Source organism: Globicephala melas, chromosome 17, assembly GCF_963455315.2.
Source record: "Globicephala melas chromosome 17, mGloMel1.2, whole genome shotgun sequence".
NCBI classification, from domain to species: domain Eukaryota; kingdom Metazoa; phylum Chordata; class Mammalia; order Artiodactyla; family Delphinidae; genus Globicephala; species Globicephala melas.
Genome location: NC_083330.1, coordinates 13,291,852 through 13,315,173, shown reverse-complemented (window position 1 = coordinate 13,315,173; position 23,322 = coordinate 13,291,852). Strand labels below are relative to the sequence as shown.

At 40.7% G+C, this 23,322-nt stretch overlaps 1 protein-coding gene across 4 annotated transcripts in view; it reads right to left on the bottom strand.

Moving 5' to 3' along the window:
* Positions 1-23,322, bottom strand: part of PREX2 (phosphatidylinositol-3,4,5-trisphosphate dependent Rac exchange factor 2) — a 288,710-nt gene that overhangs the window by 105,382 nt on the left and 160,006 nt on the right. For 3 of the 4 annotated variants that reach the window (XM_060287422.2, XM_030859603.3, XM_060287423.1), the window contains exons 24-30: positions 17,145-17,364; positions 16,393-16,600; positions 9,752-9,931; positions 7,115-7,209; positions 6,246-6,328; positions 5,446-5,536; positions 4,682-4,810 (exon numbers count right to left, since the gene is read on the bottom strand). In XM_060287422.2, the coding sequence (XP_060143405.1) occupies positions 4,682-4,810; positions 5,446-5,536; positions 6,246-6,328; positions 7,115-7,209; positions 9,752-9,931; positions 16,393-16,600; positions 17,145-17,364 (1,006 nt within the window). Of the gene's footprint in view, positions 1-4,681; positions 4,811-5,445; positions 5,537-6,245; positions 6,329-7,114; positions 7,210-9,751; positions 9,932-16,392; positions 16,601-17,144; positions 17,365-17,641; positions 17,750-23,322 lie in introns of those variants that run through there. The other variant, XR_009559575.2, reaches the window with a different exon arrangement.

Here is a 23,322-nt window from a genome sequence, read left to right as displayed (position 1 = left end):
AATAACATCTATCTTATCTATTTTATAGGACTGTGTATAAAAAATAAATGGGAATATATATTAAAAGCCTTGGAAAATTATTTAAAGTGCTGTGTACCCGTGAAGCGCTATTATTATTGTAACCTGGATATGGCTAAAATTGGTATTGAATTGTTTTTAAGAGAGTCTCAAAATTTTTTAAATTTTCAAAGTTCATTGTCAGGGGACTAAGTACATATCCTAAGAGTGGGAAATAGTGTTAGCAAGGGAATAGAGAATAAATGCCAAACATTCAACAATCTAGCATAGAAAAGATTTTATTATATCATTAAGAGATTGAGATTGGGATACAACTGGAAATCCCTATTGAAAAATGGCTTTCAGCCTCAGATTGATGAGTTTAGATTTAGCTAACAGAAAATAACTAGGCTCTGAGGCAGGGTACTGAACATGATATTTTAGGAGAATGAATCTGGTGATGGTGTATATGAACCAGAAAAGATAGAGACAGGGATTAGCTAGAAAACTATTTTAGTAACTGAGATATGAAGAAAAACGGAAAAACTGAACAGACTTTTGAATTAAAAAGAAGAAGAAGAAGAAGAAGCAGCAGCTCTTTAGGATATTAGGACAAAGGCAGAGAAAAAAATGAAAAAAAGTAGGTTGCTAGAGAAATAGGAGCTTTTAAAAGGAGTATAACTTTTGTAGGCAACAAAGAGTTGAAACGTCACTAACAGACATTTGAATTTAAGGTGATGGTGGATCCAATTTAGATGTGTATTCTTCCCCACACCACCAAGCAACTCTTCAACCCCAGTTGGGTGTCCTACGATTCAATTCAGTTCTGACACTATCTACCTGTAGATCCCACAGGGTAAGGGCTCAGCCCCACAGGACTGTCTCCCCACCCACTCACCCTCCTTCAGACACCAATCACAGGTCCAGGTTATCATCTGTGCTTCTGACCAACTGGCTGTACACAGGAGGTTCCAATGATACCCTCCTTGGGTTCGATTAATTTGCTAGAACAGCTCACAGAACTCAGAGAAACATTTTACTTACTAGATTACCAGTTTATTATAAAAGGATGTAACTCAGGAACAGCCAGATGGAAGAGGGCAAGGCACAGGGCAAGGCGTGGGGAAAGGGCACCGAGCTCCAGGCACCAACACAAGTTCACCAGCCTAGAAACTCTCCAGTCCTCTCCTTTTGGGTTTTTATGGTGGCTTCATAACATAAGCATGGTCGATTAAATAACTGGCCATTAGCACCTGAACTCAATCTCCAGCCTCTCTCCCCTCCCTGGAGGTCAGGGGTGGGACTTAAAATTCCAACCTTCTACTCACAGGGTTGGTTCCCCAGGCAACCAGCCACCATCCATTGGTGATTTCCAAAAGTCACCTCATTAACATAAGAAAAGACAGCTTTATCCTCTCATCACAGGAAATCTCAAGGGTTTTTTGATCTCTGTGCCAGAAAAGGGGATGAAGACCAAATATATATTTTTTATTATAAATCACAATACCACAGTGGGCTAACCACGTAAAAATATCTTCAGTTAGCTGACACTGTGATTCCGTAACTTAGCTGAGGAATTAGGAGATTATCTTAGTGATACCACACAATGACTCTGTCCCCCATTTAGTCCACTATTTCTTCTGCTCTCCTCTGCCCTCAGTTTACAGGCTTTGAGTGAATGGCATGCAGTGTGATAACTTATGAACGGCACTGGAACAGTCCCTCCTACATAAAGACCATACACTTATTATACCTTGATATCATATTTGGTATATACTTGCTAGGATATTTTGAAATCAGAGATGAAGGAATGATGGGGTTTGGAACAGGCTACCCCCAAACACGGCACTTTGGCATATTGAATTATTTTAAGCTGAAGGAATCTGAGAAACAGTGAGGGCAGGAAGGACTCTCTGACCACGTCCCTTTTCCCCCAGAAGCAGGTCATAAGCTGCTCAGGAGAGCGATACCCAAAGGAAAGGATCATCCTTATCTCCAAAGAGGGAGGGATGCCAAGAGGAACAGGCCTTGCTGAACACCGCCCCCCCACTCAGGTTACTACACCTAGCTCATACCCTTTTGTTCTATAAATTTTTCCAGGACTTTCTACTCTTCTTCAAACCTAGTATAAAGACACTCAGGTTTAACCTTTTCTTCTGGTCTTCATTTCCTTATGAAGGCTCCCGTGTTCATGTAAAAATTATAATAAATAAATTTATGTGCTTTTCTCCTGTTAACTTGTTTTTCGTCAGACTAATTTACTGGGAGAGTTAAAGAAAAAAAGGATATTTTTTTCCTCCCCTACGGGAACATCAGAATGGGGTCATCCCAGCTATACATATACACCCTGACATTCCGGCAAGGTAACATTATGTTAAACTTCCAGCCCAGACCTAACCTTCCATTAAATCGATCCTTCCATAAAGACAATTTGGGAAATAGAATGAAAACCACTTTAACTTGAACAGGATGAATTCATGCTGAACGGGTGAGGTTACTTCTGAGTCTGTCCACAGAACAAGGATCCCAGAGCTGCTGCTTCCACCCCATACAACAGGACCAGACACCACACAGATCACCAGGAAATGGTAGCTCGTCCCCTCCCTTGATGGTCCACTGAGTTGAACTACTGATTGTTTTTAAAGACTCACTTATCACGGTGACAATCACAGCTCTTACCCAAAGAGTAACTGCAGCTCTCTGAGACTTGCAGCCAGGGATGCAGCTTAAATTCTGCCAAGAGCCCTCCCTCTGTTGACTCCATTGACTGGAGGACTCAGCACAGCCAACCATGCTCAGTCAGCTGCTGGGCTCCCATGACCAAGAGGGACACTAATATTCACAACATCTATCAATCAATCAATATATGTAGATAGTTGTCATTGCGATGACCGCTCATTGTGAAAAGAAGTACTGAGTATATAAGGCAAGACTTGAGATGAAAATGTAAAATTCTTAAAAAAAAAACTTTTTAAAAAATAAGTTTTTTGCCCTGCATTAGAAGCTACTTTCTTAAAGATAAAGCTCTTCAAAAAACAAAACGAAAGAAAAAGTTTTAAGGGTTTCTTTGTTCTCGATTGATATTGCATTTATTCTAAAAACAAATATAATGTAAAAAGAAAAAATCAGAGATGATGAGAATAACTGCATTTAGATTCACAAATTATAACTTTTAGGAGTGTTATGACACTGGCATCCACTCAGCGAAAACATACCTTTTACTCAGTAAAGTATATGCTTAAATTCCTTAAAGCTCACAGCCTTTAAAAATATGTTTGTCATTTTTGCTGTTCATTATTTTGGGGGGTTTTAAATTCAGACTTCTGACTGAACGTGATGTTACAATGTGTCACAAATAATCATTATATTTAGCTATAAAATAAAGATACAGTCAAGAAATCCAGTTGTCAAGAATAAAAGATTTCATTATACAATAGAATTGTTGTGATTTATTTGGAGTTTTCCATTTCTGTACAAATTTCTTCTCTATTGATCTCTAAACAATATCTAAGCTGTTATACTTGAGTATATTTCTAGGCAGAAGACCGGGTAATCACAGAACATTTACACCATCCCTGTCATTTAGTAAGTGAACACACTGAGGCACGAAGGAGTGACATCACAGGCTCAGACCCTACAGGGTGTAAGAGCTGTCTTCCATCAGCAAAGCATGCAACTCTCTCTAATTTACCCTAAAAAAATGGTAGTGATGGGTTAAAAAATGGTGGGTTATGATGTAATTCTGCTGAATACTATTCACCACATCCCAATGACATACAAATGACGGGGAAATACAGCCATGATATTTATTGTACAGGTTTCTCAACCTTAGCCCTATGGACATTTAGGACCAAATAATTCTTTGTTGTGAGGGACTGTCTGGTACCTTGTAGAACGTTTAGCAGCATCCCTGGCCTCTACCCACTAGATGCCAATAGAATGCCCACGATTGTGACAATGGAAAAATGTCTCTAGACACTGCCAACCACTGGTCTAATGCTGGGAAGAAAACCACTGATTTAGACACTACAAAAAAATTAAACAAATTTCTCATTTCATCTTTTTCACCACAATCACTTTAGAAACTCTCAGAATTTTCTACTTAATAACTCTGACCCTAAACAACATGCAACCAGGCTCACTAGAGTTGTCCTGAAGTCTTTTATATCTCCAGTCAGAGGCTGTATCAGTTATGGGATGCTGAGTAGACAAACTTATGCTAGTTAATAACAATCAACTTAGACAAACACTTCTGAAAGAGAAACTTAAAAACTAATGATGCAACCTATGTCATTCTTTTGATTCTCACAGACTCACGATTGATTTTGTAGACTTTCCATGAAGTATAGCTTCATACGTTTTGTGAACCCTTTAGGAATTTTTCTCATACTGTTTCATGTTATAAAATATGAAAATCCCTCCACGTTCCACTTGTCTTCCTAAAAATGAGCCCTTACTTTATTGCCTGAGAATATTTTCTGTGATACAGTCCACGTCATTTAGATCCTTGGGACACAAGGTTCTGTCATCTTATTCCTTCTTTCCCTCCTCCGCCTTCACTCACCCTTTTCAGTCCTTTTATTTTCCTCCTAACATGAAAAACTTCAAAAAGTAATCAAGGCACGATGGGTTTTTAAATGAGTATTGCTAATGTCACGGTATGTTCTTTGCTTTTCATCCTGACCTTCAACAAATTTTCTGATGTTCTGAGCAAGATTCCGGACACTGCTGGGAAGGTTCCAAGGATCTTGCTTGATGTGAAGCCTTAACCTTTTTGGACAACTCAGCTTTGGTTCCATTTCCTGCTGAAACTCTAAATAAACACAGAAAAGCTCTCTTAAGTCTCAACCATTTACCAGTTCACAAGCCCATAAACAAAGAATCCTCTTTCTTTCATTCCTGTGGTCCTAGGCTATTATCATGGTAGCAATTTCTTTAGCTCTATCACAGGAGAAAATCTGTTAAATCTAAAACAACATCAAATCTTATTATTCTCTTTTTACAAATGTTTAAACAGAGGAGCGAATTTAGATAAAAACTCTATTTCAACATCCTAAACTAGACATCAGAAAGTGGGAGCTCTAGATCTTGTTCTGTTTGCCAACCGCCATTCCCCAAACCCCTCCCCCCATCACTGGGCTACCTACCACCAAGTAGGCATTAAGTCTAGTTTCAGCAAAAGCAACTCAACACTTATATTTCTTCAATTAACTCATTCGGTTTGGCCCCTACAGGCACTAAACGTTTTAAACTTTCAAAGAACTCTAAAAGGCCTTGATTTATATATATATATATATATATTCAACAATTATCCAAATAGAAGCAGTATTAAATGAATTATGAAATGAGCACCCAGAACTTTTGTTCTCAGGCCATGCTTTTGCTTCACTATACTGTCTCCCACTTTTGTTTCCCAGTTGCCTCTAACAGTTACTTTGTAAACCTTACCTTGTAACCCTCGACCTGGTGTCAGGTACTTGGTTTGCTCAAAGGCCCTCACAACAGCTTGGCCTTTCAGGAGATTGGTAATGGAATCCACCTGTCATAACAGCAGAGATTTCTGGGAGTTACATAACTTCTCGGTATTTCCAAGAGTCAACCTTGTAAAATACTTTTTTCCTCAAAGCAACAATTATTTTTGAAATCCCATGCTGCTTGCAAAATCTATCTTTAAATAAAATATCAGGATAAACTCACCTGATAACATTTACAATGACATCTCTTACTATCCTACCAAATATTCATACAAAATATAAATTTTCTTTATAAAAGAAGTAAGAGTTCTAGAATTATTTTTTAAAAACACCTAAAAGTTATCATAATCCTTTTCAAAGTGGTAAAAGCTTCTACACTATGAATTTTGGTTGTGGATATAAATTTTTTAAAAATGCAAAATACAACATGAGCACAAGACAACCCTGTGCTTCTTGAGGTTAGGAATGAAGGTGAACAAGAAATGTCATGGAGGAATCTGAAAACCCACAAAGAAACAAATAATGAACAGAATAACTCCTGTGTGTAGGACACTTTATAATCTTCTAAAGACTGTGAATACTTGACATTCATAACAATCCTTTGGGTTAGCTGGCTGAAGGAGTCTCTTTTCCATTGTAAACTACAGAAATTAAGGTACAGGGGATGCAGGAACAGATTCTTTTCTGACTCCAGACTCCTTCCACTATGTCTGAAAAATGAATTTCTGACAGTTTAGTCTGTGGAAAAAATACCCACAACTGTCCCAACTGTACCTGGCTGAAAAGATGCTCAAGGCAACTGTGGATCTTGTCCTGTTTATCACGAGAAATGCGAACATTCAGGGGAAGCTCATCACCTAGATATTAAAAATAAATCATTCATCTTATGTTTAACATTCCAAAGCATTTTAATGTCAATAAAGTAAAAAATAATTAAACACTAGCTCTTATTCCATACATTAGTTCTCATGTTCAGAAAAAGAATTCCAAAAGCTTTAATAACTATTAGGATGTCAGATTACTGCTCCTTCAAAACTGAGATGAAAGCAGAGGGTCTCACAGAAAGAATCCTGTGGTACCCACATTAATGATTCTTTCAAATGGTGAATTTTTCTAATGGTCAAATAGTTGGAATAAACTGCACATCTAAAAATTAAGATTTTTCCTAACTCGATGGAAAGTCTTTTTCTTAGCACACACAAAATAAAACATTTATAAGGTATTTATTTCAAGCAGTGTTTTTCTCATCACTCCCTTCCCCACTGCCCATCAGCCTAGCTCAGGTGCATCTGCTGCCTTCAAATCCTGCTTCAAAGCCCATCCCATCTCCTTACACAATCAGCAATGCCTAATATCCTAGAAAACTTGTTTCTTGTGTACCTATCATACAGGTACCATGCAGTAACACAGAAATATCATGAAACATCACTTATTAACATAAAAATTAGTTTGTTTCTTCCATCTCTTTAAAAATTCACTCTGTTTATAATGGGATTGGGAAGCTGACTTTCTCAAGCATGTAAAACTGAAAGGCAGTGTGTGTGGCCACCGAGAATGGCTAATGAAAGGTAAAAATGGATCAGGCAAATTAATCCCTTAGGTTCGGCATCATCAAAGCGTCCGCGTGCCTTCACCAAACGCACCTGAGTCCATCTCATCGCTGTGAAAATACGAGCTGCACTGGCTGCTGCAGATGCTGGTGAAGGAGGTGACGGAATTCCTATTGCTGTTGCAGTCGCTGCGAAGAATGAGGTACGTGTCACTTTAGCAGTGCATCTGGCAAAGTTTCCCTGCCACTTCTTACTGGATAAACTTATTATGTCACGGTTATATGTGTTAATATGCTTTATAGAAATTTATGAGAAAGATAAATTTTTTCAACTCACATTTTATCTTACTTTAAACGAAAGTATTTTCAATTCGGTCATATTTCAACTTTTCTTGTCATATAATCTAATCATAATTGAATTTTAAAATGCATAGCTATTTACAGGAGTCAAACCAAACTTAAAATTCGTTATAATCCATTTGATGGTATATGCCTGTAGTTGATTCGCTAAGAGTGACAAAATCCTGTTTCAAGAGCTCTGCCTTTCAACCCTTTCTAGTAACTTAAAGGATAACTTATTAATTGCACTCTGAGCTCCCACCCTTCCCCCGCCCCAGGAAGATGGCATCTTGTCTCCATCCCGGAGCCCAGCACAGGACACCACACCTGCTAGGTGCTGGATAATGATGAACATCAAGGGAAAGAAAGTTAGAAATGTCTGTGTGTGAATATGGACCCATGACAGATTTCAGAAGTAGTGCAGGAGACATAAATATTTTTTTCTCTCAGAATAAGTAAAAGGGACTTATTTAACTTTAAATGTACATTTAAAATTTCTATTTTACCCTAGAGAGAACCTGAGAGTAATGTTAATTATCTGATAACTAGAATTTGAGGGAAGAAGGTATTTTTAGATCTGTAATTTCCCACTGGAGAGAAACCACAGGTTCTTATTAAAGAGCATACTGGTCTCCTTAGAAGCTAAAAGTAAGTGAAATGGTAAAAGTGGTTAATTTGTTTTATATATCATTAAATTTCTAGGAATAATTAACTCACGTATTCATCAAAATCCTTTTCACATAGAAATTGGAATAGTAGAATGGTTAATAAACTGAGAGCCAGGCCACCTGATTTCCTAGGTAAATTATGTAACTCCTGCGGGCCTCAACTTCCTCAGATGTAAAATGCAGTTAATATCCGAACCTGCCACAGAGGGCTGTGGGAGGAATTCCGTGAAATCATCCTGCTTCCCCCTGTGTCTGGTAAGAATGCTTTTAATGTTAGCTACTAGTTTGTGCTAAACATCTCTGATGAAACAACTTCGATTTAAAGATAATTACTAAATATCTTTTCACTGTAAAACACTGTATAATAAATAAGAGTAAGAGAGGTTTTGTCTTCGGTGAATGTACATAAAACGGGAGGTTCTGAAGCTGCACGCTCAGCATACGTGGCAGGTTGCCACAGGTCTCAATGAGGTTCCAGGTGACACAAGGATTCAAAGGAGAAAAAGCACTTTCAATTAAGGAAGTTCATTGGAAGAGCCATCATTTGAGAGTCTGGTAAGAAGATGACTCGACAGAGTCTGGAGGGAAGGTGTTATGGGTTGAATTGTATCTCTCCCTCCCCCGCCCCTAAATGCGTATGGTGAAGTCCAACATTCAGTATTCCAAACTGTGATCTCATTCGGAGGGAGGGTCTTGACAGAGGTAATCAAGTTAAAATGAGGTCACTAGTGGGGGCCCTAATCCAGTATGACTGGTGTCCTTATAAGAAGAGGAAACATGGACACTGAGACAGGCTTGGAAGGAAAAGGATGGGAAGAGACAGAGGGAGAAGACAGCCGTCTGCAACCACGACATTGAGCCTTCCTTCACAGCCTTCAGAAAGAACCCAACCCTGCTGACACCTGGATTTCAGACTTCCAGCCCTAGAACTGTAGGATAATAAATAAATTTCTGTTGTTCAAGCCACCTGGTTCTTGGTACTCTGTTACAGCAGTCCTATCAAAATTGTACAGAAGGCATGTGAGGGAAGAAGAAACGCACAAAGCTGGTCACAGAGGTGAGCACGTGAAACTAGTTCAATTAGCTTGAATCACAGAACATAGGAAGGAGGAAAAACAAAACAGAAAGAACTCCTGTTCACTACCCAATAGTCCAATAATCAGAAACAGATATTCAAGAAAAAACTGTCAATACAGGCACAACTTGTTTATTTGCCATACATGTTACACAATCCATAAAAGAATAACAAATCTCCTAAATGAGGTCCACTCGGTTGGAGAAAAAATGTTTTGTCCAAATTACTCAGATTATAAAAGGGAAGAATTTGAAAGGTAGTGATGTCTCACTATGCTTTGTCTGAGGTTGGTAACAGCCAGCAGTTATTTTGTGGGAATAATAAACAAAAACAACAGTCAAAAATTTTTTCAAGGGCTTCCCTGGTGGCGCAGTGGTTGGGAGTCCGCCTGCCGATGCAGGGGACACAGGTTCGTGCCCAAGTCCGGGAAGATCCCACATGCCGCGGAGCGGCTGGGCCCGTGAGTCATGGCCGCTGGGCCTGCGGGTCCGGAGCCTGTGCTCCGCAACGGGAGAGGCCACAGCAGTGAGACGCCCGCGTACCGCAAAAAAAAAAAAAAAAAAAAAAATTTTTTTCAAGACCTTTGTGGAAAATACAGAATCACATTTGACTTGGTCAATGAGATGAGTTTCAGGAATGAATGAATTACCTGTAAGAGTCTCTGTTGCTGATGGTGTCATGACCTGAATCTTCCTGCTCATCGCCTGCCACGTTAAAACAGACGCGTTTGCTGTTTCTCTCTCCCTTCTCGTTGTCACTGTCTGTTGGGACTATGGACTCTGATGCCTTACGTTCTAATTTAGGAGAGTATGTTATTGAAGACAGAAGGCTGCAGTGGGATATAAAAAAAAAAAAGAATAAGTGCACATTTTCACACTGGCGGCTACAGATAACTACCTTGCTCATAGAATATGATAGGCTTACAGATATTTCTAGAGCTTCTTCTAGGTGTCACCTGAAATTAATACCCTATTGCATAAAATGCCTGTCATGCACAGTTCACTTTTTCCTCTCAGAATAAGTAATGGAAACAGCTCACAATTTTGATGAGAAAGCTGTGTTCAAATCCAGGTTCTGCCACAGACTAGCTATGCTCTCCTGGCAAAACCAGGATGGCTCTCTCTGACATCTATGAAAAGTGGATAATAAGAATAGCTACCCACAGGGCTGCTGTGAGAATGAAATGCATAGAACATATTGCTGGTACTCAACGGGCATCACCTCGCTCCCAGCCATTGTCACCACCACGTGAAAATACCTGAGAAACTTTAAAGTGCTATCCAAATATTAAAATAAACACTAAATGGGCTTAAACCTCTGCACTGGCTTACCTTCAGACGTTAAAATCCCACTGCCCCTCTCCGCCTGCCCTGGGTTTCCCCCAGGCTTTCTCTATTTGTCAGGGAGAATATCATGTGGACAAACTGTTCTCACACTCATGTAAACAGGAGTCCTGCCCGTCCTGACCCTAAGACGCTAAACAGAGTCACACACAGGTGAGGACAGGCGGTAGTAGGGGCTACTCCAATACCATCCACAACCCAGTCATCATGAAACATCGTGAATCTGCCCAAACGCAAAGCTCTTCCACTGGGCTCAAGGCTAAAACACACTTCCAGACTCTGAATTGGCAAAAAACTTGATGCAGACTCTAGGCAGCCCTGATTCCACCAGGCTAGACTTGCATGTTTGGCTCTAAATTGTTTCTTATAGAACTAACTCAAAATGACACAAAAATGGAATCAGTCTTTACTATCAAACAATGTGATATAGAATTTGCAAAACAAATTAAACCATAACTGAACAAAGGGCCCAGGCATAGTTTCTCCAGCCCACAATCATCTTCTCTTTTATTTACCAAATACCGATGACATGCTGTTCTAGTCAACAGCACATATGCGCATATCTTGACACTCATTTTTCCACAGCAATGTCATGTTTATTTTATTTCAAGACCATGAAAAGATCTTCTACCTCTTATTTATATCCCACAATGTCAAACCCAACACTGTGCAGAGTAAATACTTGTTAAGTCATTTCACTAATGAATTAATTAAACACATTTATCGAACCATGCATTGCCTTTGGTGCTGTTCATGCAGCAGTTTACGAAACAAACAAAAGTCCGTGCCCTCCTGGCGTTTAAATTCTACTGGGAGGAAACAAACAGTGACCAGATAAGCTGTATAGTGTATCACATGGTGACAACTGGGAAGGTGAAAACTTTCTAAAAAGGGAATGAAGCCAGGGCTGCAACTTCAAACAGTGGCATCAGGTAAGGTCTCACTGTGAGATGATATCTGAATAATATTTGGGCAGTTTATAGTTTTTAGACACCTGGGAAAATCAGGGAGCTCTGCTAGATTGCTCAGGGCCCTGCAAAGCTATGAATTATTTTAAACACACTTTTTCTATTTGGAAAGATATGTTTATGTCTCATGAGACAGACTGTGTATTTCTTCACTCCCTCCACCCAAAAGATTAAAGCATTAGATTAACTCCAATTACCCAAGCTGCACGCTGCACAGACAGATGAACTCTGACTACCAAAGAGGAAAGAGATGCAGGAGTTCTCATTCTGCAAGGAGTCCTCTGTGCTCTATGGACCTTTTAAATGAGAAGTCACGGGGGCTCAGCATAAACATTTTTTTCAGAGCTCTACAAATTGTGTTCACATATTTGCTTTTCATTTTAAACAGCTGCAGTCATGCTTGCACTGACCCTGTGAGAACAAGTGTTAGGCTAACAAACAAATGATAGAAAAACAATGTTTTTGACACCACGTTTTTGCATAAAATCTCTCGATTCTTAAAAGTAATAATAGGGCTTCCCTGGTGGCGCAGTGGTTGAGAGTCCGCCTGCCGATGCAGGGGACACGGGTTCATGCCCCGGTCCGGGAAGATCCCACATGCCGCGGAGCGGCTGGGCCCATGAGCCACGGCCGCTGAGCCTGCGCATCCGGAGCCTGTGCTCCGCAACGGGAGAGGCCACAACAGTGAGAGGCCCACGTACCGCAAAAAAAAAAATAAAAAATAAAGTAATAATAGAGCATAAAGCTTAATATCTGTGCTCGCAGAAATATTTTCCTTTACCTTTGCTCGTATACAGTGTTAAAATCCCTCTGACAGTGTGTAGGTCTGTTGATTCTGAATTAACATCCTGAGCTGAGTACCATTTCTGGTCAATCTCCACCAAATGCCCTTGATGAATAAAGATTTCTGTATACCTGTGCGTTTTCTATTTGACTGAGATTTAAATATCACCATCATCCTCTTCCGCACAGCTAACATCTGTTGAGCTCTTATGCTGGTCACTATGCTAAGTACCTAACAGGTATTAATTCACTCAGTCCCTCAGACCACCTTATGAAGTGGGTATCCTCATTATTATCAGTATTATTATTGTTATTCTCATCTTAGAGATGGGCTGAGTGAGACACACTCATAATACTGTGGAAACTAAAAACCAGTTGTAGAGGAAGCAGGAAGTCCAGAGGAGGAAGACACGAGTGACTGGGACTCAGGGTGTGGACTGTGTCCCGGGGGAGCTGGTACCGTCTCTCCACAGACCGGCCACCAGCCTGACACTTGAGTGCCTAGAAGGCCAGCCACGCCGGCCTCGGGAGCAGGGCTGACCAGGCAGAGGTGTGTCACGTTCCGGGATCAGAAAGAGGCTGATGCAAGAGGAGCTCAGAGAAATGGGTTTGGAGAGAGGGACGGGGGCAAACTGCGTAGAAATGTGCAGGCCACAGTAACGCATCTCCCATGATTCTAGCTGCATTGCAATGCCATTAACTGGCTTTAAGCAGGGGACTAGCACAACTTACCTGTACAGATCCCTCCGGCACCTGCCGAATGTAGAATGTATTAGATGGAGAGGCACAGCTGGAAAATTCTACAGCGGGTACTAGGGAGGAGACTATGGTGACCCAGTCTAAGGTGATGGGGTGGACACATTCTGAGGTATAACTGGCAGGACCTGATAAGGTACTGGAGGTGAAGGGAAAGGAAAGAGAAGAATCACAGCTGATACCGGCTTCATAAACTGGCTTCATAAACTGAAGAGATGGAGAATACTGAGAAGGGGGACAACCTTGATGGGGGAGGGGGCAAAGCAGATTTGAGTATGAGGTCAAAGTAGATTTCAGTTTCAGAAACAAATTTAAGTTTGAGGCGTCTGTGAGACAGTCCAGTGTTTCATAAACCAACTCACAGCTGGTCTGTGAGAACGAAAGCCATCAGTGCATGTAATCATATAACTGTGCCCGGCACATGAGCCCCTATAATACATGCTAGTTTTTATGAAACTGTGCCCAGTTTTTTACATTTACCAGAAAAATGCTTGGGAAAACCTCAAAGATAATTCCACCACCAGCCCTACCGTTCCTATCTGTAACCCCCAGCTCACTAACTGTCCTACAATGTGTTTTGGTTGTCACTCAATCCTGGGACATGTGGCACCTGCAAAATGAAGTCTATTCTCAAATTTCCTGCCTTACTAGCCCCCAATACTCTTTATTCATTTCCTCTCTGTGAGAATACACAAACCCTGAATTTTAAAACCCTGTCAAAGATTCTGGACTCTCCACGAATTATTTTTTCCCTTTACTTATATCTAATACCCGAGCGTCATTAACCAGAAAATCGCCCATTAAAGGGCTAAATATCTAGCTTCCTGAAATGAAACAGGAATCACAAAATCTTGATGAAATTCATAACATCACATTACTTCCTGTTACTACACAGCACATCTGTCTCTAGTTCTATTTTTGGATCTGAACAAGGTAGGAGGATTTAGGGGAATGCCTGTGTGTCAAAGGATGTGTTCCCAAGTGACAGGAAAACCAGACTTCACAATTAGACAGGCTGAGCACCAGGACCTTTCACAGGAATGAATGACTCCTAGAAAGGCTAGCAGGGAGATATTGTGAGGCAATTCTCTTAAAACTCGGCACAGCAGCTGAGATCAGCTTCTCCACTCTGCAGAGGCACCTATGTTAGACCAAGAATAATTTCTACATGGTGAGAAAACTGTTTAGTAACTAGCTTTTTAAATAATTTGTCGAGCTTCACTGCACTGCAGCATTTCTGAACGGGGCAATGGGGCATCCAGGCACTTGGACAACGGTACTGTTTTAAAGTGATTATGTTACACACTGGATTATGGTGGACCATATTTAGATTTAGAATTAAATTATATGGGGCACACAGAGAAGACCAAGGAGGTGTCTCAAACCACTGGCTCATTTCATGTCACTTTCCTAATAAACAAGCGCAGTTGGTAAAGACTTTTAGAATAACAGAGTGGCGAAATCACAAGTAAAAATAGGTAATCATCTTAACTAGCTTTGGTTAATAAAAATAGCTTAACCCTCTTTCTGAAATTAGTGCTTTAAATATAAAGCATTTTAAACCAAGTAAAGGGAGCCCCTTGGCTCTAACCATTTCCTTGAAAATATATCTACATTAGCTGAACTTAAAAAAAAAGAAGTCAATAAATTCACAAAGACAGACAAACTCTGGACAAGTGCCAGGAAGTGCTGGGTAGTCAGTGCATTAGAGAGCCAGTCTCCAAGGCAGTGTTCACTCAGGCACATCAATAATCCTGCCATTGACAAAGGACTCATCTGAAAAGGACGAATAATAACTCTTGGTTTAACTGGAATCATGGGATTGGTCCAGATGCTCTCCTAGAATCCCTTTGAGATCTAGGATCCATGATTCAGTGTTACTATCCATTGCCTTATTAATAAACAGTCTTCCTCTTGAACCTCCTGAATACTTCAGGGGGAAAAAAGAGACTGGTTTCTAAAATACATATAACATACATGATAAAATCAATTTATTAAATAAAGCAAAATATAATGTCCTAAAATATTAACTTCTCTGTCACAAGGTCATTCTGAAACAATTCCAAATATCATATATTTGTTTAAAAATAACCACCTGTTCTCTAAGTAACCTCAAACTGTTTAAATTGTCTAGGAATGGGGTGGTCCCAATATAATATACCAAGTGTCATAAGTAATTTTAAAAAACTAGTGTATTAGACAAAGGAAAACAGAATTTCAATTCTAAATTAACTCATAAAAATGTCAGAAAACAGTAGCACAGTAAATAGTAACTACTTAAAGATAATCTTAGAAATATGGTGCACTAATATGGTAATTTTGATCTCTAAATTTCAAAGATGTATAGAGATCATGTCCATTAAAATTTCATTAGTGTAAAGTCTAATTACAACAAAGCCTTAGAATCAGCTCTAAACATTTTATGTGAAATCTGAATTATCCGTGGAAGTAGGGATGATGTGTGTGTGAACTAAATAATACACATTTGATAGCCGTCTAAATCTGCAACTTCATAAAGGGAGTACATTAAAAAGAGGAAAATAGTCCTTATACCATTTTCAGATTTTTCCCACTATGATATATTCAACAATTTCAATCCCCTGAATAAGAAGCAAGCATGTCAAGCCCTAGGCTGATTGCTTTTCGTATTAATTTTTATATTTTTCACCACAAATAGATAATTGGTTATGATTATTCACCCTCTTCTATACGTGAGAAACTGAACTACCCCAAATTCCATTCTGCCTTGACTAGATGTGAAGCACGGTCACACTCCATGATGTAGCAAACCATCCTACAGAGTTCAGGCAATTCTCCAACCTTCAAATTCCTGAATAAGAATCAGAGTTGAGCTCTGGAAAAATTTTATTCAACTCCCTCCTCTTCTCCGTTCTTGATTAAAAGATTCCAAATTACCGGCACAGTGATTTGGGTACTTTCTTAGTAAACCATTAATTCAATCAGAAGAGAAGAAAGGGTGTTGGTCACTGGTCCTAGGGTTACATACTTTGGCTTTTACTCATTTAACAAGTATGTTAAGGACTAGGTATGCTTTACATTTTTTCATAAACATCTATTGAGTGTTTATCCACCAAATGCTGTGTTCTGGTCTGTAAAAGGTACACAAGGAAATCCTTACACGCAGATCGTACTCTTTCATCATATTGTTCAATTTAACATCGGCACACTGAAACTTAGCGTTTTCTATATGAAAGAACCTTGCTGTTCTCTTCCCTGGTATTAAATGCTTCCTTAAGATACAGATCTACAGAACTGCCATGTTTTCTTATTTTTAAGGTGTTGGCATTAAGAGGATCTATACGCTTAGCAAAAATTCCTACATTTTCAAACAGTAAAAAGAATAATGGGTATTCAGGAGTGCCATTTCCTACAGCTATTGTATTATGTACATTTAAAAGTACAGTAAATAAAATGCTTACTCATCTGTTTGACAAACACACATCTCCACCTCCTTCAGTGCAGTCTGAAGTTTGCCCAGCAGTTTCTGATAGATATCTTGGGTTTCTAAGTCGTCTTCTTTCAACAAATACCGGAGACCGTGCCCATCTTGCTGCCCCAGAGACAGACCTGAAGGGGCCGCCATAGTTGTAATCGTATGTTGAATGTACACCATAGGGCTTAGTTTTCCTGAGGAGTTGAAACCATTCCATAGCAACCGTTATTACCTTTAACTTACAGTAGCAATCCAGCGCCATTCATTTTAGACGTCCAAGCTTACAAAAGATAAAATGCCAATCTAATGCTGCATTTAATTCTGGAATTAAAGCTTATGGGGAGTTGTGATTAAAAACTACAAATACAGTTTGATTCCATGTCCCACTGGGATGGCATGGGGTGGTACTCCGCATCCCTTGCAGCTGCTCCTCTACTATTTTTCTCCTAGTTATAGGGCCATCTCAGATGAGCGATTTCACAGCAAGATGAGCTGTGCCTATCAGGCATGTAAGGAAGACAAAAACAATTATTCTTCTCAGAGGAAAACTAATGAAAATGTGTAACTCCATTTTCATTCTACAAACACTTATGCATAATTATCCAAATGATTAGCGTGAGGAATCCTTTCTTTATAAAATTTCAGACTTGCTGACATGCTAATTTCAGGGATGCAGGAATAGGTATGATCGCCTAAGTTACGTGTCATAATTTGATGAAGTTGAAAAAGCTAACATACCTTGTTCCGATTTATTTTCTTTATCATGAGAATTATGCTTCCTGCTATCCAACTGAACACCAAATGCACTCCCCAGGTACGCTGATGTTTTGGGATAAGAAACTTCCATCACATTGACATGGCAGTTGGTGGGGCAGAAATCACTGCTGTGCAGTGGGGAGATCTTAGATTTGGCCTGTTTAAAGGTGGGCCAGGCTCTATTCTTTAGTACACGAGAAAACTGTAGATGAAAGATGAAAGAAAAAGCAGTTGAATGCAGTGATAATTCAAACATTTCACTCCTGTCATCCACAGCAAAATCAAAAGAAAATTAAAACATGTCAACTGCAACGGGTGAAATAAATTACAAGCTGTCAGAAATTAAGTCATTATTTTAAAATTCACACGTTCTTAGAAAAGCAAAGCAATACAGGCAGCAAATGCAAAGGATTCTTTTGAAACACTGATTGCAACTTAAGCGCTAAAAGAGGTGAATTCAAGCGATCGACACCACTTACTAGGACTCAAATCCACAGGCTCCCAGCAGCTGAGAGTCAGAGAGAGAAACTGAATCAGCGTTCTAGGACACCAAGATAGGAGAAGTGCAAGGTGGCAGAACAGGGTAGCTGTCAGGTCAAGGATGGAAGAAGATGGATTATTCCAAACATCGTCACAAAGCTGACCCAGACCTGAGTCTGGGAACAGGTGAGACAGCAAAGCTTGGTGGTGGGGACCCCGAATGGCAGGACAACAGGCAGAACAGACTTTACTTCCCACCCATGCTTCCTGCTCATCACTGTTGAGCTTTGGGTCAGGGTCAGCCTGAACACCGGCATGCATGCTGCTTCTACACCATCGAGAATAGTGATGCTCAAGGAAGTTACACAACTTGCCCGGAGAGCCACTCCCCTACTTAAAACCTTGCCATCCAAATCCACGGTCTACACTTGCCATGGTCTATACAGCCTCCCAAGGTCTGATCCATACCCGGTTTATTTATCTCAAGCTCTCTTCCCCTTGTTCCCTGTGCTCCTCCTGGCTTTCACCCAGTCCCTCTCACATACCATCTACTCGTTCGAGGTCTTTGTACAGGCTGTTCAGTGTGCCTGAAATGTTCTTCCCTTGTTTCCAAACTTACTCCTATGCATTTTCAAGTTCTGTGAAATCATCAAGAGGCCTTCCCTGAGCCCTAGTCTAGGTTCAATTTTCCCATTTGGGTGCTAGGTTACAGCACCCTGTAATCCTCCTTACAATTATGAATAATTTTCTTTTTATTTTATTTATTTATTTATTTATTTTTGGCTGCGTTGGGTCTTCGTTGCTGCGCACGGGCTTTTCTCTAGTTGCGACGTGCAGGGGCTACTCTTCGTTGCAGTGCACGGGGCTTCTCATTGCCAGGGCTTCTCTTGTTGCAGAGCATGGGCTCCAGGTGCACAGGCTTCAGTAGTTGTGGCTCGCGGGCTCTAGGGCGCAGGCTCAGTAGTTGCGGTGCACGGGCTTAGTTGCTCTGCGGCATGTGGGATCTTCCCAGATGAGGGCTTGAATCTGTGTCCCCTGCATTGGCAGGAAGATTCTTAGCCACTGCACCATTAGGGAAGTCCCATGAATAATCTTCTTATTTCTCTCTCCCTTAGCAGATGGTAAACTCCATGAAAGTCATGCTTACATCTGTCTTATGCATCACACACAAGCATCTCATAGAATTGAAGTGGACTGTAGTTTCAAAAACAAAGGACTGAGAGCCACCAGCTCCCTGTGTTTTAGTTATGTCGTCCGCATAACTGATGTGATGCTGGGCAAGTCCCTGTCTCTTTGTCATTTCTAGTAAAATATGGAATGTGGATTAAATAATATCTATGCTCGCTTCTTCCTTGGAAATGATAACCAGATTCTATCTATTTATTCCACTAGTAGAGTAGTAATCTGGACATTGAAGAGAATAAAAATTAAGACTACTACCAGTTACTGTCTAACTTTTCTAGGTTAAATTCAAGAATAAAGATATGATATAAAAAATCACATCTTACTAGCTCACCATTAGAATATGAACTATCTTACAAGTATATTAAACTTTCTTTTCAAATCACATGTCAGAAGCTATGTATCTCAGCAAAGGGCTAGCGCATAGTAGGACTCTAAATAGAACTGGACTGAAATGCAGGAATCTATTAACAAAATTACTAACACATTTCATAATGATACATAGTGAAAATAGCCTAAACACTGAAAGACAGGGAGGCATTTTGAGAACTCCTGAATTATCACTTTCTCTTTATTAATAACGAAACTGTGACCTGGAGACTTATCTCGGAAAGACCTAGAATTTAAGGCCAGATGAAAACTTTCATTCAGAAGTTCTTTTCCACTGTAGTTGCAGGATAAAAATCTCAGATAAGGCTCCCACGGCACAAAGACACAGAGATCGATTTTATTACGTCACCGCATCCATGGTAAGAGGCAGTTACCCTTCTGTTGCTTTCTTTCATTTTAACCAATTATTCATTTATTCAAAAATATGAAAAGAAGCATCTATTCTGGATCCTGTGCTATGCTGGAGACACAGCCCTTGCCCTCACAGAATTCACGGTCTAGTAGGGGACACAGGTGAAAACGATATATCACCCTTATATATAACAATTATACTATTACAATTATATGTAACATATATGTATAAACATATATACAACTGTATATGTGTATATACACATATGTAACAATTATATAATAAATACGATAGCCAGATAATTAGAAGTTTTGGTAAGTGCTGAGAAGGAAGTGAACAGGGTGATGTAATGAAGTATCACCACAGTGATCAGGCAGAGGAGGGGGAAGATTCCATTTTCAGTGGGACCCATTTCCTGCAGCTTTCCGACATCTATCTCAATACAAATGTCTTCTATGCCCTCTCCCCATGCACTCAGAACGGTGCGTAGCCACATGTCTGAATGTGCCTAGTTTCTTTCAAAGAGTAAGTGGAGGGCTTCCCTGGTGGCACAGTGGTTGAGAGTCCGCCTGCCGATGCAGGGGACACGGGTTCGTGCCCCGGTCCGGGAAGATCCCACATGCCGCGGAGCGGCTGGGCCCGTGAGCCACGGCCGCTGAGCCTGCGCGTCCGGAGCCTGTGCTCCGCAACGGGAGAGGCCGCAACAGTGAGAGGCCCGCGTACCGCAAAAAAAAAAAAAAAAAAGTAAGTGGAAACTTCTTTGATACGAGCCTCTCTTGGAGAAGGAAGAGCCTTATGAAAGCAGTGCTGTCTTCCATCCTGGGGTATCCCTAGGAAAGGGGGAGGGGGCGAGGGGGCCCATAATCATGGGTCCTGGAAATGTGGATATATTTTGAAGATCAAAAATGTGCTGGCAGACGGCATGCCCTGCTATTTAACGGTGAGCCCTTTCTGAAACAGACCTGAAATGAGGAAGGCAGAGTTCTTGTACTGACCGTGGTGGGCACGTGAAAATGCTCTGATCATGCCATACAGTAGTAAAGGGCCCTGGAAATGTGGACCTGTCATCTTCTTTAGCAACATCAAATGAAACACTGAGCTCACTCATCTGCTTTGGAGAAGCTCACAAGGAAAGACAAAAGTTCTTTTCCATAAATAAAAACTGCAATTTTGCAATAAAGAAACGTACAGGGTATGGGATAGGGGGTGGGAATGAGTTGGGATGGAAAATGCTTTAGACCTATTGTGGACCAAGCTTATTACCAGCTTCATTCATTCATCCAACAATGACCTATCCAGCGTGCTCTAAACCAGGCACGGTTCTAGGCACATTGGGAAACAGTGAATGAACAAAGATTCCTGTCTTCTGGGTGGTTACGTTCTAATGAGGGGAGAGGCAAACAATAAACATAGTAAGTCAAAGTCAAAGTGGGACTTTGCCACATGAGAGGTTGGCGAAAAAGGCGGAATCACCATAGGAGACTATGAATGGGCCACGAAGAAAGGATAAAACCAGGATAGGTCATGTCACAGAACACTGCTTAAAAAAGGTACAAGCTCGGGCTTCCCTGGTGGCGCAGTGGTTGAGAGTCCGCCTGCCGATGCAGGGGACACGGGTTCATGCCCCGGTGCGGGAGGATCCCACATGCCGCGGAGCGGCTGGGCCCCTGAGCTCAAGGCCGCTGAGCCTGCGCGTCCGGAGCCTGTGCTCCGCAACGGGAGAGGCCACAGCAGTGAGAGGCCCGCGTACCACAAAAAAACAAACAAACAAACAAACAAACAAACAAAAAAAAAGGTACAAGCTCAACTGCATCAGATGCTACTAAAACAAGGACTACAATGACAACAGTGAATAAGATTTGGCAAAATATAGGTCACCAGTGACCTTAGAAAGGGCCAGTTCAGTTACATGGAGGGAACCAGAGCCCACCTTCAGTGTGCTGAGAACGAAAGGTGAGTGAGACAGCAGGTGTGGACAGTGGGTGTGAACAGCGGGTATGGACAGCAGGTATGGACAGCGGGTATGGACAGCAGGTGTGGACAGCAGGTGTGGACAGCAGGTGTGGACAGCAGGTATGGACAGCGGGTATGGACAGCGGGTGTGGGCAGCAGGTGTGGACAGCAGGTATGGACAGCAGGTGTAGGTAGCTCTTTTTAGGACAGAGATCAAAGATGTGGAAGAGGAGGTAGAGAGGAGGTGGCGGGCAAGGGAAATATTTATCTTTAATACAGATATTAAGGCATATTTGTGTATCGACAGGAAGAAGTCATTCTTGGAAAAGGAATTTCAGGTTTTTAATGCATTGGTAGTTAATTCATGAATTACTGAGCATGACAACAAATTTAGATCCAATTACAGTCATTTGACTACAAGTCAAAAAAAATACAAAGGTAAGCTATTATTCTGCAGACAGCCTCCCGTTTCAATGAAGTGTAAGACCCCACTGGCATGGACCTATAGAAATTTTGTATCAGGGGAAGAGGACACGGGGAGAGATTTTACCCACAGTTTTCCCAATCCATACATCCGTTTGGGGATTATGTGGCATTAATAACTAAAGATACTCAGAATAGTCCACGTGAAACTTAGATTCCTACAGATAGTACTTTTGTGTAAAAAGGAACTATCTGTTAAAAGCTCATTAAATATTTATATGGAAGAAGTATCCCCAATGCCAAAAATAAGGCCAATTATGGAATTATTTGGAAACAGAGAATGAATCTAGAATTTTTAAAAGTTCTCAGGACAACAGAGAGTGAGCACGTTCCTCCAAACAGTGCATACTTTTATGTCTGGAATGACTGCCCACACTTCCTGCCCCACAGAGATTAAATACCAGCTTAGGGTTCATTCAGGTCCCCAGTAAGGTCTGAACATCTGTGGCCTATAACGCTGGCCAAAAACTTAAATGTGATTGCAGCAGCCTGGCTATGGAAAGTGTAGAAAAATCAACCGGTTTCTATTTTTAACACGTAAAACTTTTAGAGTCTAAATAATAAGGGAAAGCCAGCCTCTTTGAGATTTTAGTTTCTATGGATACATTTTATTTTATACAAAGAGGGCTGTTTGAAGCTTTCATCTGGGAGACAAATAGGTTGCTAATAATAGTTTAAAAGTAAATATGTGGAAATTAAAAATATATATTCACAAATGCTATAGTTTCTGTTGACACACATCTGTTACGTGGATGGAGCTGACCTTACCTGACAGGCTGTTACCTTAGGTATCGACATTTTGTTCAAATAGAAAAGATCCTTGAAATGTTCTCTTGCTAACCTTGTTTCTCTCTTTCGTGAGAAAGATAGCCAGTGATTCTAAACAGGTTTACGGTCAAGAAGGGATGATGAAAGGACTGCTTTTAAAGCACTCATGTCCTGGTTAACTACAAGTTTCTCTTTATTTCTAAATTAAAAATAAAAATAAGTGAGACGGCACTCCATAGGACTGATACCTAGTTGGCTACCTGCCACGTATGTGACTTGAAGCAAATTCTTACTTCCTGAGAAAGAAGCAGGATGATAAGACTACTCAGTACACATGGCTACTTGGAGGCTCAAACGGCAACAATGTGCACACGAGAGCTTTCCAAACTTCAGTGACATTCTTTTTATCATTTCAAATCACTGCCCGGTAGCCTGTCCACCTCTTCTTTAAAAGCTTCCCAGGTGCCCAGTTACTCCTGAGGAAATGGAAGATGCTTCTCACTCCCCGGGATAACGTTGTTGAGAATCTCCGACACTTGGGGAAAAACTCTG